At 43.4% G+C, this 16912-nt stretch overlaps 1 protein-coding gene across 6 annotated transcripts in view; it reads left to right on the top strand.

Annotated features, from left to right (window-relative positions):
- The window catches only part of PCDH7 (protocadherin 7), a 1158392-nt gene that overhangs the window by 816222 nt on the left and 325258 nt on the right, over positions 1-16912 (top strand). For 2 of the 6 annotated variants that reach the window (XM_073609005.1, XM_073608994.1), the window contains exon 3: positions 12600-12668. The exons of the other annotated variants lie outside the window; for them this stretch is intronic. In XM_073609005.1, the coding sequence (XP_073465106.1) occupies positions 12600-12668 (69 nt within the window). The remainder of the gene's footprint in view (positions 1-12599; positions 12669-16912) is intronic. 6 annotated transcript variants of the gene reach the window in all.

Below are 16912 nucleotides of genomic sequence, written 5' to 3'. Positions count from 1 at the left end.
ATGCTAATGAAAACACCTCTGGGACAGGATGGCTAAGGGGACTTTGATGTGTATGAAACATATGTTTCTGTTTTTCTTTATTCATAAATCCACAGAATTAGCTTTGAAAAGTATCTGGCATTATGGGTGCATTGCAAACCTTAAAGTGGTATTAAATCCAAAAAACAAAATGTAATCTGTTGCAGCTTACCAATCCTTACATGTGGTGGCTGTTTTGTTTTGTATTTTTCCTTTATTTTCAACTAGCAATCTGACCAGTAACACATCTTCTGTCTAAGATCCCTTTCACACTGAGCCACGGCCGCGTCAGTGCTAAAGCGCTGCTGATTTTAGCGGCGCTTTAGCACTGTTTATCCGGCGCTTTCCGGCCACTAGCGGGGCGCTTTTAACCCCAAAGAAGGGATTAAAAATGCCTGTGTTATGGCGCTTCCAAAGCACTTTTCAGGTGCTTTGGAAGTGCTCCCCATTCATTTCAATGGGCAGGGCATTTTGGGAGTGCTGTATGCAGCGCTCCCAAACCGCTGCAAAGATGCTGCTTGCAAAACTTTTCCTAACGTCCCGCAAACGCACCGGCCCAGTGTGAAAAGACACACTGAAATGAAAAGGAGGTGGTTTTCAGGCAATATTTAGAGGCTATTTCAAGTGCTAAAACATCTGAAAACTGCCTCAGTGTGAAAAGGGTCTTAGGGTGGCCCCTCTCTCTATAGAGGAGCGACGGAGTCACCCTTGGACAGCAGCACTGTCTGGAAAGGATGGTATTAGATGGACTTGAGATTTAGATGGATATTATGTAAGTGACTAACAAACTCCAGCTCACATTTTTTAAGCAGTTATGGAAGCAGATTTTATTTTATATTGAGATAAAAGTTTTACATAAATGAATAAAAAAATAATAATTGTAAGCACCCCTGTCAGCGGGAAATCTCAACTTTCTAACTGAAAACTTTACTGGGGTTTTTAAACTAGGCGATGGAGGGAGGGCCCAGAGGTAGAGATAGTCAATATGGAACATATTCCAGAGGGTAGTATTCGGGGCATTAGTGGTAGGTTGACTAAAGTACATAAACCAAAGGTAAGTATAGTAACAAGTCCTAGTTGCAATCTCGGAAAACCCAATAAGAGGATAGTATGCAACCGGTCTAAACTACGTGGCATGTTCACCAACTCCAGGAGCCTGGCGGACAAGATGGTTGAACTAGAGAGGAGGGAGGATTTGGATTTTGTGGGAATTTCAGAGACCTGGTTCAACAGCTCACATGATTGGCTGGCAACCATTCAAGGGGATATCCTTTATCACAGGCATAGAGAGGTTAAAAAGGGGGGAGGGGTATGCCTATATATCAAGAATAATGTACAAGTGAATGTGAGACATCACTAAGGGAGCTAGGGGGGAGGTGGAATACTTATGGGTAGAGCTCCAAAGGGATAAAGCTAAGGGGAAAATATTACTGGGAGTATGCTATAGGCCCCCTAACCTGAGGGAGGAGGGGGAAACGGATCTCCTATCACAAGTTGGATTAGCAGCAAGTATGGGAAGTGTTATCATAATGGGGGATTTTAATTATCCAGACATAGACTGGGCGGAGGGAACCACGCATTTGTCTAAGGCTCGCCAGTTGCTAAATGTCTTGCAGGACAATTTCATGGTTCAGATGGTAGACACACCAACTAGAAATAAAGCGTTACTGGATCTACTGAGTAGCAACAATACAGACCTGATCACGGATGTGGAAATACGGTGCAATTTAGGAAACAGCGATCACAGGTCAATTGGCTTCAGTATAAATCACACAAATAGGAAATATAAGGCAAATACAAAGACACTGAATTTCAAAAGAGCCAACTTCCCTAAACTACGAACCTTGCTAGAAGGCATGAATTGGGATAAAATCTTAGGAACAAAGAATACATTGGAGAGATGGGTTTGCTTTAAGAGCATATTAAATAAGGGCATTAGCCAATGCATCCCATTGGGTAATAAATTTAAAAGAGCGAACAAAAGTCCTGGGTGGCTTAACTCCAATGTAAAAATGCATATAAAAGCAAAGGAGAAGGCCTTCAAAAAATACAAGGTTGAGAGATCATCAGCATTCAGACTTTATAAAGAAGGCAACAAAAGATGTAAGGGTGCAATTAGGGTGGCTAAGATAGAACACGAAAGGCACATAGCGGAGGAGAGAAAAAAAATCCCAAGAAATTCTTTAAGTATGTAAACAGTAAAAAAGGGAGGACAGACCATATTGACCCCATAAAAAATGAGGAAGGACATCTGGTTACAAAGGATGGTGAGATGGTGAAGATATTGAATTTATTCTTCTCCTCAGTCTTCACGAGGGAATCGGGGGACTTCAGTAACTAAAACTGCAGTGGGAGTTACAGACCAGTTACAAACCTAACATCAATAGTATGCAAGCTCTTGGAGGGGGTGATAAGGGACTATATACAAGATTTTAGTAATGAGAATCGTATCATTAGCAGTAATCAGCATGGATTCATGAAGAATAGTTCTTGCCAAACCAATCTATTAACCTTCTATGAGGAGGTGAGTTGCCATCTAGATAAAGGAAGACGTGGTGTATCTGGATTTTGCAAAAGCATTTGACACAGTTCCCCATAACATTAAAATTTAAAAAATAAGGTCCGTTGGCATGGACCATAGGGTGAGTACATGGATTGAAAAATGGCTACAAGGGTGAGTTCAGAGGGTGGTGATAAATGGGGAGTACTCGGAATGGTCAGAGGTGGGTAGTGGGGTTCCCCAGGGTTCTGTGCTGGGACCAATCCTATTTATTTTGTTCATAAACAACCTGGAGGATGGGGTAAACGGTTCAATCTCTGTATTTGCGGACAATTCTAAGCTAAGCAGGGCAATAACTTCTCCACAGGATGTGGAAACCTTGCAAAAAGATCTGAACAAATTAATGGGGTGGGCAACTACATGGCAAATGAGGTTTAATGTAGAAAAATGTAAAATAATGCATTTAGGTGGCAAAAATATGAATGCAATCTATACACTGGGGGAGAACCACTGGGGGACTCTAGGATGGAAAAGGACCTGGGGATCCTAATAAATGATATGCTCAGCAATGGCATGCAATGCCAAGTTGCTGCTAACAAAGCAAACAGAATATTGGCATGCATTAAAAAGGTGAATAACTCCATAGATAAAACGATAATTCTCCCGCTCTACAAGACTCTGGTCTGGCTGCACCCAGAGAATGCTGTCCAGTTCTGGGCACCGGTCCTCAGAAAGGATGTACTGGAAATGGAGTAAGTACAAAGAAGGGCAACTAAGCTAATAATGGGTCTGGCGAATATTAGTTATAAGGAAAGGTTGCGAGCGCTGAACTTATTGTCTCTGGAGAAGAGACACTTGAGAGGGGATATGATATCAATGTATAAATACCATACTGGTGACTAGGGATGAGCTTCGAGTTCGAGTCGAACTCATGTTCGACTCGAACATTGGCTGTTCGCAAGTTCGCCGAACAGCGAACAATTTGGGGTGTTCGCGGCAAATTCGAATGCCGCGGAACACCCTTTAAAAGTCTATGGGAGAAATCAAAAGTGCTAATTTTAAAGGCTTATATGCAAGTTATTGTCATAAAAAATGTTTGGGGACCCGGGTCCTGCCCCAGGGGACATGGATCAATGCAAAAAAAAGTTTTAAAAACGGACGTTTTTTCAGGAGCAGTGATTTTAAAGTCAAACAATAAAAGTGTAATATCCCTTTAAATTTCGTAGCTGGGGGGTGTCTATAGTATGCCTGTAAAGGGGCGCATGTTTCCCATGTTTAGAATAGTCTGACAGCAAAATGAAATTTCGAAGGAAAAAAACCATTTAAACTACTCGCGGCTATTGCATTGCCGACAATACACATAGAAGTTCATTGATAAAAACGGCATGGGAATTCCCCACAGGGGAACCCCGAACCAAAATTTAAAAAAAAATTACGTGGGGTTCCCCCTAAATTCCATACCAGACCCTTTAGGTCTGGTATGGAATTTAAGGGGAACCCTGCGCCAAAAAAAAAAAAAAAAACGGCGTGGGGTCCCCCCAAAAATCCATGCCAGACCCTTATCCGAGCACGCAACCTGGCAGGCCGCAGGAAAAGAGGGGGGACGAGAGTGCGCCCCCCCTCCTGAACCGTACCAGGCCACATGCCCTCAACATTGGGAGGGTGCTTTGGGGTAGCTCCCCAAAACACCTTGTCCCCATGTTGATGAGGACAAGGGCCTCATCCCCACAACCCTGGCCGGTGGTTGTGGGGGTCTGCAGGCGGGGGGCTTATCGGAATCTGGAAGCCCCCTTTAACAAGGGGACCCCCAGATCCCGCCCCCCCCCTGTGTGAAATGGTAAGGGGGTACTTACCCCTACCATTTCACAAAAAAACTGTCAAAAATGTTAAAAATGACAAGAGACAGTTTTTGACAATTCCTTTATTTAAATGCTTCTTCTTTCTTCTATCTTCCTTCATCTTCTTCTTCTTCTAGTTCTTCTGGTTCTTCCTCCGGCGTTCTCGTCCAGCATCTCCTCCGCGGCGTCTTCTATCTTCTTCTCCTCGGGCCGCTCCGCACCCATGGCATGGGGGGAGGCTCCCGCTCTTCTCTTCATCTTCTTCTTCATTTTCTTCTCTTCTTCCTTCTTCTCTTCTTCTCTTCTTCATTTTCTTCTCCGGGCCGCTCCGCACCCATGCTGGCATGGAGGGAGGCTCCCGCTGTGTGACGGCGTCTCCTAGACTGACGGTTCTTAAATAACAGGGGGCAGGGCCACCCGGTGACCCCACCCCCCTCTGACGCACGGGACATGACGGGACTTCCCTGTGGCATTCCCCATGACGTCACAGGAAAGTCCCGTCCCCCGTTATTTAAGAACTGTCAGACGAGGAGACGCCGTCACACAGCGGGGGCCTCCCTCCATGCCAGCATGGGTGCGGAGCGGCCCGGAGAAGAAAATGAAGAAGAGAAGAAGAGAAGAAGAGAAGAAGGAAGAAGAGAAGAAAATGAAGAATAAGATGAAGAGAAGAGCAGGAGCCTCCCCCCATGCCATGGGTGCGGAGCAGCCCGAGGAGAAGATAGAAGATGCTGCGGAGGAGATGCTGGACGAGAATGCCAGAGGAAGAACCAGAAGAAGAAGAAGATGAAGGAAGATAGAAGAAAGAAGAAGCATTTAAATAAAGGAATTGTCAAAAACTGTCTCCTGTCATTTTTAACATTTTTGACAGTTTTTTAGTGAAATGGTAGGGGTAAGTACCCCCTTACCATTTCACACAGGGGGGGGCCGGGATCTGGGCATCCCCTTGTCAAAGGGGGCTTCCAGATTCCGATAAGACCCCCGCCCGCAGACCCCCACAACCACCGGCCAGGGTTGTGGGGATGAGGCCCTTGTCCTCATCAACACGGGGACAAGGTGTTTTGGGGGGCTACCCCAAAGCACCCTCCCAATGTTGAGGGCATGTGGCCTGGTACAGTTCAGGAGGGGGGGGGCGCACCAAAAAAAAATTTTTTTTTTTTTAATTTTGGTTCGGGGTTCCCCTGTGGAGAATTCCCATGCCGTTTTTATCAATGAACTTCTATGTGTATTGTCGGCAATGCAATAGCCGCGAGTAGTTTTAAATGGGTTTTTTCCTTCGAAATGTCATTTTGCTGTCAGACTGTTCTAACCACGGGAAACATGCGCCCCTTTACAGGCATACTATAGACACCCCCCAGCTACGAAATTTAAAGGGATATTACACTTTTATTGTTTGACTTTAAGCATTATTAAAATCACTGCTCCTGAAAAAATGGCCGTTTTTAAAACTTTTTTTTGCATTGATCCATGTCCCCTGGGGCAGGACCCAGGTCCCCAAACACTTTTTATGACAATAACTTGCATATAAGCCTTTAAAATTAGCACTTTTGATTATTCATGTTCGTGTCCCATAGACTTTAACGGTGTTCGCGTGTTCGAACAAACTTTTTTCCTGTTCGCATGTTCTGGTGCGAACCGAACAGGGGGGTGTTCGGCTCATCCCTACTGGTGACCCCATAATAGGGATAAAACTTTTTTGCGGAAGGGAGTTTAACAAGACACGTGGCCACTCATTAAAATTAGAAGAAAAGAGGTTTAACCTTAAACTACATAGAGGGTTCTTTACTGTAAGAGCGGCAAGGATGTGGAATTCCCTTCCACAGGTGGTGGTCTCAGCGGGGAGCATCATTGGTTAAAAAAACTATTAGATAAGCACCTGAACGACCGCAACATACAGGGATATACAATGTAATACTGACATATAATCACACACGTAGGTTGGACTTGATGGACTTGTGTCTTTTTTCAACCTCACCTACTATGTAACTATGTAACTGCACTCATTTGTCTGTTAAAGGAAGTTGAAAAACAACAGCATTGTCAAGAAGTAAAAACATTTTCACATAGACGTCATTTGGTTTCACATGGGCTGTCTGATCAGATCCACCTGTCAGTTTTTCAAGTGGACCTGATCAGACCATCCATTGATCTCTATATCTGCAGATATTTGTCCGCTGACACCTGCCAACATCTGATCTTATCCTGTCCAATAAAAACAGTGGATTGGATGACCGCCTGTCTGTTTCCATCTGACAGCCCCATAGAAAACAGTGGGACTGTGTCCATGTCCACTCTGCATAGCTAAGCAGACACGGACCTGTCATCCACCAGCTCAGCAGGGAGATCCCCTGCTGAGCAGGCAGATGCAGACTATGGACAACGCCTGTGTGAAATCAGCCTTAGGTTGTTTCCTAATAGATCTATGTATACATAGTGGTGCTATTATTGCACCAAAGTCAAAAATATTTACCTCCAGTTTATAGAAAAGAGTAAGACCAACTCTAAACTCTATTTAGATTGTAAGCTCTAAGGAGCAGGGCCCTCTGATTCCTACAGTTTTGAACTGTATTGTAATCATACTGTTTGCCCTAACGCTGTAAAGCTCTGCACAAACTGTTGGTGCAATATAAATCCTGTTTATTAATAATAATAATAATAATAATAATAAACTGGCATACAGGGGCAGGAATAGTGCCTATATCTTTACACTGTGTAGCAGGAGGCATATTTGCTGATGCTACCTCCTTCCCTGCCCAACTGTCACTGGTTGTTAAAGGGTAACTCTACTTTTGTAGGGGAAAAAATAGCAAGTAAAAAAAAAATTATAATATAGCATATAAAATTGCAGCACAACTCATATTGTAAGAGAATGTTATTTAAAATTACCTTTCCTTTTTAATCTGCAGTGCTGTAATTTTCTACAAAAATGCAATGCAATATGGCTACCTGGAGGTGTTCTGTACACATATAGAGTATGGAATGCCCCCTCAGAAATGTAATTTCTTGCTAGCGTGATTGGCTTAACGATTTTCCCAGAAGTCTGCACTAAGATACAAATCAGATTTTGGGCATCCCCTGCAACAAAAATATTATTTTTGGGGAGATACACAGGGAAATCATATATAAAGGGATACAGACCCTGCAACTTTCCTCATTAGGGCCCTGCAAGATTGTTAATTATGAAATCACTTCCATTCACATTAATTTTGCACATGGACACAGAAAAACAGCTATTTCTTCAAAATAACCAAAGGTAGGAATCTACAACAGAATTTGTTAAAACCCCTGCAATGTACATAGATCACCTGGAGGGGAATGCTTTTTTCGCAACAAAAGTGGAGTCATTTTTTAAGGAAGCTGTTGACTGTGGCTTCTAGCAACCAGTGATAATAACACTGGGCAGAATCTGCAGAGGTAGCTGAGACACTAGTTCCCCATCAGATAAACTCCTCTTGTGACTAACAGCGGTAGTAAGTGGATTTTATAGCCAACAGAAGGCTGTCTACTGCCTATGGACCACCTGACTGTCTGCTGTTAATTACAAAGGGAGCAGGCCTGATGGGGAACTAGTGTCTGTGAATAACCATCATGAGGACTGCCTACCTAGCTTCAAAAATCCTCATCTGCTGCTCTGTCTTTGTGTCAGTTGCAGCAGCAGGAGGATTCTCAGCTACACTGAGGATGGAGTGCCTGTGTTGACACTCTGGTCTCAGTGCGCCTCCACTTGCAGTGCGTGTCCTAGGTTCCAAGAACCTGTTAACGACAGGTACTTGAATTTGTTCCCCACACCAAGATTTTATTATGAGCTTATTGCATATAAGTCCTTACATGTTGAGGTACAAACTTGAGGTGCAAGTGCTGTTTGTATAGCACTGCATAGTGTTATGTAGCACACCCCCTAAGGAGCCACAGATGAACTGGATCTGCCACTCCTGCACAGCCAGGTACACCAAATTTTTACAGGCACTCTAGAACAGTCCGTGACTTAGTTTTTGTGTTTTATTAGGGGGTTCCAACTTGAATATGGATAGGAGGTTATGGGATGCCCACTTGACTTCAACAACAAAACTTCAGCAACAACTCCAGGGACATCTTCCTATAAACAGTCTATATGCAGCCTCATTGACACTCCTCCTGCACTTCACTTGATTGCAGTCTCCAGCTGGGTTACTGTTAGTGGATCTGACAAATTGTCAGTCAGATTTAAGCAATGGCCCTTTGCAGGCAGGAACTCAAAGCCCCTTGTTGTGTAGCAGAAATCAGAGATCAGCTTATACCTTTCCCCCTGTGGCTACTGGTCCCAGCACCACCTCTTCAGGCACTGCCAACCCACCTGGCTGCAGCTGCCCCTTTTACTAGCTCTCCAGGCTAACTTTCCTCTACAGTCTTCCAGACTGACTCTCACCAGCCCACCCAACTGACTATACAGAAGATCTGCCAGGGAAGGGTTGAAGACTTAAAGCGGAGGTCCACCAAGAAATGGAACTTCCGCAGATCGGATCCCCCCCCCAGTGCCGCAATTGGCACCTTTCAGGGGGGAGCGGATACCAGGTATCTGCTCCTGCTCCCGAGGGAAAATCGCCGCAATCTTGTGTGGTAAACTAGGCAATGTCAGGCCCCTCCTCCTCCCCCCGCTCACTTCTGCGAGACACACAGGTCCCAGAAGACAGCAGGGACCATTCAGAAAGCGCAGCGCATCTTACAAGTGTCCTAATATTACAAGTCAACAGCTGCAGTACTTGTAGCTGCTGACTTTAATTTTTTTTTAACAAAGGCGGAACTCTGCTTTAAGCACAACACTGTCTTCAGGGAGAACTAGCTACATGTGACAGTCTCCCCTCCTTGCGAGTACCCAGTAGTGCTTCTCTACTCACACTGTCCTCTTTCTTGCTCCTGTGCCTCCAGGAAGGGCTTCTTCTGTGTGTTATGGTAGGATCCTTTCAGCACCTGAGCCCCAGCCCAAGATCTCCCCCCCCAGACTAGGGGGTACCCCTGAGGGCTACCGACAGCCTCCTCAGCACTATATCTCCATCTTTCACTTGACTGCCCCAGATAGCATGTCTTATGTCTGTTTATGAGGTAAGCCCTGCCCCCTGCCAGCCTATTCCTGAGGATTGGCTGAGGCCTCATAAATATTCCAGGCAGTTCCTCCTAACCTCCACCCACTAGCTCTAGTTTATACAAAATTCTAGTCCAGGGGGAGGCACCAGAGGAGCTGTCAGGATGAGTCATCCAGCCCTGACTCACTGAACGCTGACCCAGATACAACAACTGAGGCTTAGCCCTGACTTAGCACTAACTCTAGCACACACTAGAGGGTGCTACAGTTATACTCACTGTATATTTGCTTTGACATAACTGCTTCTCTTAATGAGCATTGCTTCATAATCAGCACACGTATGAATAAACCCTTAAAGCAATGAAAGTGGCACCTGCATCCATCAGCTAGTGTTTAGTCTACTTGTACTCACCACACAAATGCCTGCATATCTACCTCTAACCTGACTCCCGTTAATGACCTCTTAACTTGAATAATATACTGTATAGTAATAGAGATTAATGTCATTGATTCTGATCCCAGTGTTGTTATACTGCAAATATATCACTATTTTCATCTTAACCATGCAAGATGGCTGACTCCCCAGGGTATAGGCAGGTTCTCTTTATCATCTACATAAGAATCTTCCCAAACTTGTATCTTTCCCAGCACAGAAAGCCACATGTTAGCATAGCATAGATGTCCATAGCATATATAATGATCATAACTGTTCTACGTGCCTTTCAGCTTCAGGATATCAATAATGTATCTTGCCAAGAAACATCATTGTATCTCATCAGCTCATTTGATCTTTTTGATCTGCTGGAAAATGACTTTACCTCCTAAAAAGATGTAACAAACAAATTCAAATGTCAATATTTTTGCCTCTTCCTTTTCTTCCTCTGAATAATAATGAATCATGTCTCAGATTTTTAAAGCTCTAGAAACATAAGCAATGCAGGCTATGCTAAAAAAAAGAAGCAGTTATAACAAAGCTGATTATCCAGGCAGTTATTTCCAGAGGAAAGCTGTCATACGAATGTATTGTCCGCCTTGAAATTAATGGGATGAGCAATGTCAGTTATAAATTGTTGCATTAGTAAAATCTTTAACAGCCTCCTTTTAATAATTTTAGGTGGCTGTACTGTTCCTTCTATCTGGTGGCGGAAAACATTCTTTGTTATAGACAAAGAATCACTTTTTAGACACCCTTAGGCCATGCAAAGGGCACAAAAGATGTTCAAAGTGAAGCAATACTTAACAAACATTTAGAATTCCTATTCTACAGTTTTACAGCCCTGAGAGCAATAAACTTTGCTTGCTCTGAGTTACGTGTAGTAATGACTTAGCACTGTTTTTTGCACTATTAGACATAAGTACTTGCCCGTGTAGTATAAATAATTGCAGCTGTGTGGTCATTTATTTCAAACCCCGCCTGTCCACAAAATGTGTATGAAGAAGATACATTATATTGTCAAAAGTATTGGAATGCCTGTCTTTACACGCACCTGAACTTTAATGGCTTTCCCGTCTTAGTCCGTAGGGCACAATATTGAGTTGGCCCACCCTTTGCAGCTATACCAGCTTAAATTCTTCTGGGAAGGCTGTCCACAAGGTTTATTATTTTGTATATGGGAATATTTGAGCATTCTTTCAGGAGCGCATTAGTGAGGTTAGGCACTGATGTTGGATGAGAAGGCCTGGCCCTTGCAGCCTCCACTCTAATTCATCCCAAAAGGTGTTCTATCGGGTTGTGGTCAGGACACTGTGCAGACCACACAAGTTCCTCCACCCCAAACTCGCCCATCCAAGTCTTTATGGACCTTGCTTTGTACACTGGTGCCAGTCATGTTGGAACAGGAAGGGGCCATCCCCCAACTGTTCCCACAAAGTTGTGAGCATGAAATTGTCCAAAATGTCTTGGTATGCTGACGCCTTAAGAGTTCCCTTCACTGGAACTAAGGGGCCAAACCCAAACCCTGAACACCAACCCCACACCATAATCCCCCTCATCAAATGATTTGGACCAGTGCACAAAGCAAGGTCCATAAAGATATGGATGAGTGAGTTTGGGGTGGAGGAACTTGACTTGACTTGCACAGAGTCCTGACTTCAAACCGATAGAACACCTTTGGGATAACCTAGAATGGAGACTGTGAACCAGGCCTTCTCATCCAACATCAGTGCCTGAATCCACAAATGCACTTCTAGTATAGACTATAAACATGTCTGTAATTCCTAATCTCCATTACATTGGGGGGCAAAACAATTGGTAGCATATGGAAGACATCAAGTAGGGAGATAAACTTTTGTAGAGCTTACAGAAAGTGATAAGGACAATGCATTTTTGGCAGGATCAACCAGCTTTTTTTTTGTATTGCTTAATAGAAAGAAAGCTAATACAGCCACCACATCTAAGGACTGTAAGCTGCCAAAAATTTGATTTTTGTTATTACTGACATTGACCTTTGTATTATCCACTATTTTGTTTTAAAAATGGCTAATTTACTATATAATGAAGCCACTCAAGAGTCTTCATCTCTCGGACCAACAATGGATGATTTGTGTACCTGAATGTGGCTGCTCGCTGGCGCTTCTGTGTATTGTTGTTGGTCCCAGCTCTTCCCAGCCAATTAGCATCTCTCTGCCCCACTCAGACCCTCCTCTCATTTTCCCCTTGTGACTTATGCATGGCACATGTTCCTCTAGTGTTGTCAGTGTCGGTTCTCCCTAACCACCTAGCTCTGCTCTACCCCACTCAGTCCCGCCTTTTTGTGACTTATGCACATCACATGCCGTCTCATGAATATGGGCACTAAACAAGAATATACAGGCTCACCCGATGCATTATGTTTATCAATGCTGGGGGATTGGGGTCACGTGATAAGGAGTAATACAAGGTAAAAAAAAAAAAGTAAAAATACTGCAATTTTTAGCTTTTGGGGTGTATAATAGTGGTTAATGGTTGCCTAGGATTGCAGTTGGCTTTTCAAGGAATTTACAACAATTTTTGTTGCTGGGTGTAGTTATCCCTTAACTAATGATACAGTACATATACCTATGATGTTCAGTATCATGAGCCAACCAATCAGAACAGCTTATAATTTAAAGACTAAAAAAACCTTATTTCTGATTATTTGTTTTGAGTTACAATGTGTTTTTGGACAAATCAGTTAAACCCTCATGTGCGGAACTTCATGTTTTATAGCCTTGATCTATCCTGATGGACATCTTATGAAGAACATACATGGCAGTGGACAAGCACAAAGCATTAGAGGTAGACAAAAAGATTTTATTATCATATAAAAGTGACTGACATCCCAATAGTGACTGTATATGGTAGATTTTTTTAAATAAATTCTGTAAAGTGACCTTACACTGGACGCCCTCCCCTCCCCCCTCAAACCTGCTGTATTGGAGTCCGGCGATCCTCCGCTGTCAGACACCAGCATGATTCTTCACCAGTTCTGGAAAGCAGAAATCCCTGCAGCTTTCTTTTCTCTTCTCGCAGTGCTGACAGGATGGGCTAGATGCATTCTGATTTGTCAGCACCATCCATGTGACGTTGCTGACCGATTAGAACCACTCTGGTTTGTACTGGTTAAGCAATACAGATAGGAGATCAACCTGCTGGATTTCAAATCTCCAGGCCTATGAAGCATCATGCTGGCTTCTAACGGCAGGACTCCAGCACAGCGGGACCAGAGGGCGGTGGGGCGGGGGTCAGGGGTCCAGTGTAAGGTCACCTTACAGATTTTTTGTAAAGGTGAACTTACACTTTAAGCCTAATTTATGTGGAATGTCCAGGGAAAGTCTAAGAACAGTGAAATATTAGGCTCCTGGAGTTCTAAGTAGATGTAGTATATATCTAGTTACTCTTTGGAAGTAAAAAAAAAGCCTCTGCAAAGGATTTTTTTTTTCCATGGCCTCCCCTACTGAGCTTTTAAAACACTATATGACCTATGTGAATAAAAAAACAACCAGCCAGCCTAAATGTGTTCACCTACTGAGCCCCATCCATAGGTGGTGGTATTTTAGTAGTTTTGATTGGCCTCTAAGTGCCACATCCCTGAATACAATATCCAATTTCTTAAAACGGGTGGAAAAGCCCCTTAGGTATGGCTGGATTTTAACAGCACAAAAACATGTGTATTTAAAATATAATATTGATTACAAAATCACATCTTTAAAACCAAAACAGACATTGATATTTAAAATTTGTGTTCATGATACGCAAAACTTAGCGCATTTCCTGGACTTTGGTCCACTTCATCAGGAGCTTATTAGCTGGATTTATATGAGCTTCACTGGGTAGAGTCAAGTGGACCAAAGGCATTGAGTTTTGTGGAGAAATGCAATATAAGAAAGACACTTCTCAAGCATATCATTGGATATAAGTTTATATGCCTCTGTAAGGTTGACTGGATCATGAACACAAATTTTAAATATAAATGTCTGCTTTTAAAGATATGATTTTGTAATCAACTTTATATTTTAATTATACATGTTTTTCTGCCATTAAATCCTGCCATGCCCAGGGTTTTCAACCTCATTTTAAGAAATTGAACATAGTTACACAGTTATGCCGCGTACACACGGTCGGATTTTCTGACGGAAAATGTGTGATAGGGGCTTTTTGTCAGAAATTCCGACAGTGTGTAGGCTCCATCAGACGTTTTCCATCGGAATTTCCGACAAACAAAAGTTGAGATCTGGATCTCAAATTTTCCAACAACAAAATCCGTTCCACGCATGCTCGGAATAGAGCAGAAGAGCCGCACTGGCTATTGAACTTCAATTTTCTCGGCTTGTCGTACGTGTTGTACGTCACCGCGTTCTTGATGTTCGGAATTTCCGACAAGATTTGTGTGACCGTGTGTATGCAAGATAAGTTTGAGCCAACATCCGTCGGAAAAAAAACATGGATTTTGTTGTCGGAATGTGCGATCATGTGTACGCGGCATTAGTCAGGTTGAAAAAACACACAAGTCCATCTTGAAAAAAAAAAAGCAAAAAAAACCATACAATCCCATATACACAATCCTATACCCACAGTTTATCCAGAGGAAGGCGAAAACCCCCAGCAAAGCATGATCCAATTTGCTACAGCAGGGGAAACAATTCCTTCCTGATCCCCTGAGAGGCAATCGGATATTCCCTGGACCAACTTTAACTATAAATATCAGTACCCAGTTATATTATATACATAGGTGGTGATAGATCTAGGGAGCAGCACAAAACCACCATGGAAGTCTTTTAGATGGTTTACAAAGTACCTGTGATCATTAAAGGGAAACTATAATATATTGGATCAGTTTTATTTATTTATTTTATTACAAGTGCTATCTGCTTTTTTTTCTATCTCTTCTTTCTTTCTCCCTATCTCTCACTTTTTGATCCCTATTATAGAGGTCAGCTTCAAATGTAGAGTTCACAGAGAGGTATTCCAGATGTCAAAGCACATTTAAAGTCTTCCTGCCTGTGTTTATCTGTCTCAGTTGTAACACAGCAAGCAAAAGAGGTTTTGCCTGCATTGGATCTGTGTCAATAGAATCCAGTACGGAGCAAAACATTCAGCCTTCTGGCTAGGTGTAAGACAATTGCAGGTTGTTCCAGCACAGCATTCATGCAATGTATATATATATATACACACATACAGTTGGGACGGAAAGTATTCAGACCCCCTTAAATTTTTCACTCTTTGTTATATTGCAGCCATTTGCTAAAATCATTTAAGTTCATTTTTTTCCTCACTAATGTACACACAGCACCCCATATCGACAGACACAGAAATGTTGACATTTTTGCAAATGTATTAAAAAAGAAAAACTGAAATATCACATGGTCCTAAGTATTCAGACCCTTTGCTGTGACACTCATATATTTAAAGTGGAGTTCCACCCAAAAGTGGAACTTCCACTCATCAGATTCCTCCCCCCTCTGTACCCACTTCCGGCATAGATAGCCGCAGAATCTGCGGTTATTTACGCCACTTCCTGCTCCCTCCCCGCTGCCTGCTGGGAAACACACGGGTCCCAGAGGCAGCAGGGAGCATCCGTATTGCGCGGCGCGACTCGCGCATGCGCAGTAGGGAACCGGGAAGTGAAGCCGCACGGCTTCACTTCCTGATTCCCTTACCGAAGTTGGAGGCGGCAGCACCCGAGGACGGAGAGACGCTTCGGCCTCGGGTGCCGACATCGCGGGCGCCCTGGACAGGTAAGTGTCCATGTTTTAAAAGTCAGCAGCTGCAGTATTTGTAGCTGCTGACTTTAAAAAAATTTTTTTTCGGCGGCGCTCCGCTTTAACTCAGGTGACTGTCCATTTCTTCTGATCATCCTTGAGATGGTTCTACTCCTTCATTTGAGTCCAGCTGTGTTTGATTATACTGATTGGACTTGATTAGGGAAGCCACACACCTGTCTATATAAGACCTTACAGCTCACAGTGCATGACAGAGCAAATGAGAATCATGAGGAAAAAAGGAACTGCCTGAAGAGCTCAGAGACAGAATTGTCGCAAGGCACAGATCTGGCCAAGGTTACAAAAAATTTCTGCTGCACTTAAGGTTTCTAAGAGCACAGTGGCCTCCATAATCCTTAAATGGAAGACGTTTGGGACGACCAGAGCCTTTCCTAGAGCTGGCTGTTCAGCCAAGCTGAGCTATCGGGGGAGAAGAGCCTTGGTGAGAGAGGTAAAGAAGAACCCAAAGATCACTGTGGCTGAGCTCCAGAGATGCAGTCGGGAGATGGGAGAAAGTTGTAGAAAGTCAACCATCACTGCAGCCCTCCACCAGTCGGGGCTTTAAGGCAGAGTGGCCCGACATGGAGTTTGCTAAAAAAAACCTGAAGGACTCCAAGATGGTGAGAAATAAGATTCTCTGGTCTGATGAGACCAAGATAGAACTTTTTTGGCCTTAATTCTAAGCGGTATGTGTGGAGAAAACCAGGCACTGCTCATCACCTGTCCAATACAGTCCCAACAGTGAAGCATGTTGGTGGCAGCATCATGCTGTGGGGTGTTTTTCAGCTTCAGGGACAGGACGACTGGTTGCAATCGAGGGTAAGATGAATGCGGCCAAATACAGGGATATCCTGGACGAAAACCTTCTCCAGAGTGCTCAGGACCTCAGACTGGGCCAAAGGTTTACCTTCCAACAAGACAATGACCCTAAGCACACAGCTAAAATAACGAAGGAGTGGCTTCACAATAACTCCGTGACTGTTCTTGAATGGCCCAGCCAGAGCCCTGACTTAAACCCAATTGAGCATCTCTGGAGAGACCTAAAAATGGCTGTCCACCAATGTTTACCATCCAACCTGACAGAACTGGAGAGGATCTGCAAGGAGGAATGGCAGAGGATCCCTAAATCCAGGTGTGAAAAACTTGTTGCATCTTTCCCAAAAAGACTCATGGCTATATTAGATCAAAAGGGTGCTTCTACTAAATACTGAGCAAAGGGTCTGAATACTTAGGACCATGTGATATTTCTATATTTATATTTCAGTTTTTCTTTTTTAATAA

This window comes from Aquarana catesbeiana, linkage group LG01 (assembly GCF_042186555.1).
Source record: "Aquarana catesbeiana isolate 2022-GZ linkage group LG01, ASM4218655v1, whole genome shotgun sequence".
Taxonomy (NCBI): Eukaryota; Metazoa; Chordata; class Amphibia; order Anura; family Ranidae; genus Aquarana; species Aquarana catesbeiana.
The sequence above is the reverse complement of the archived record's forward strand: the minus strand, read 5'-3'. Positions and strand labels throughout refer to the sequence as shown.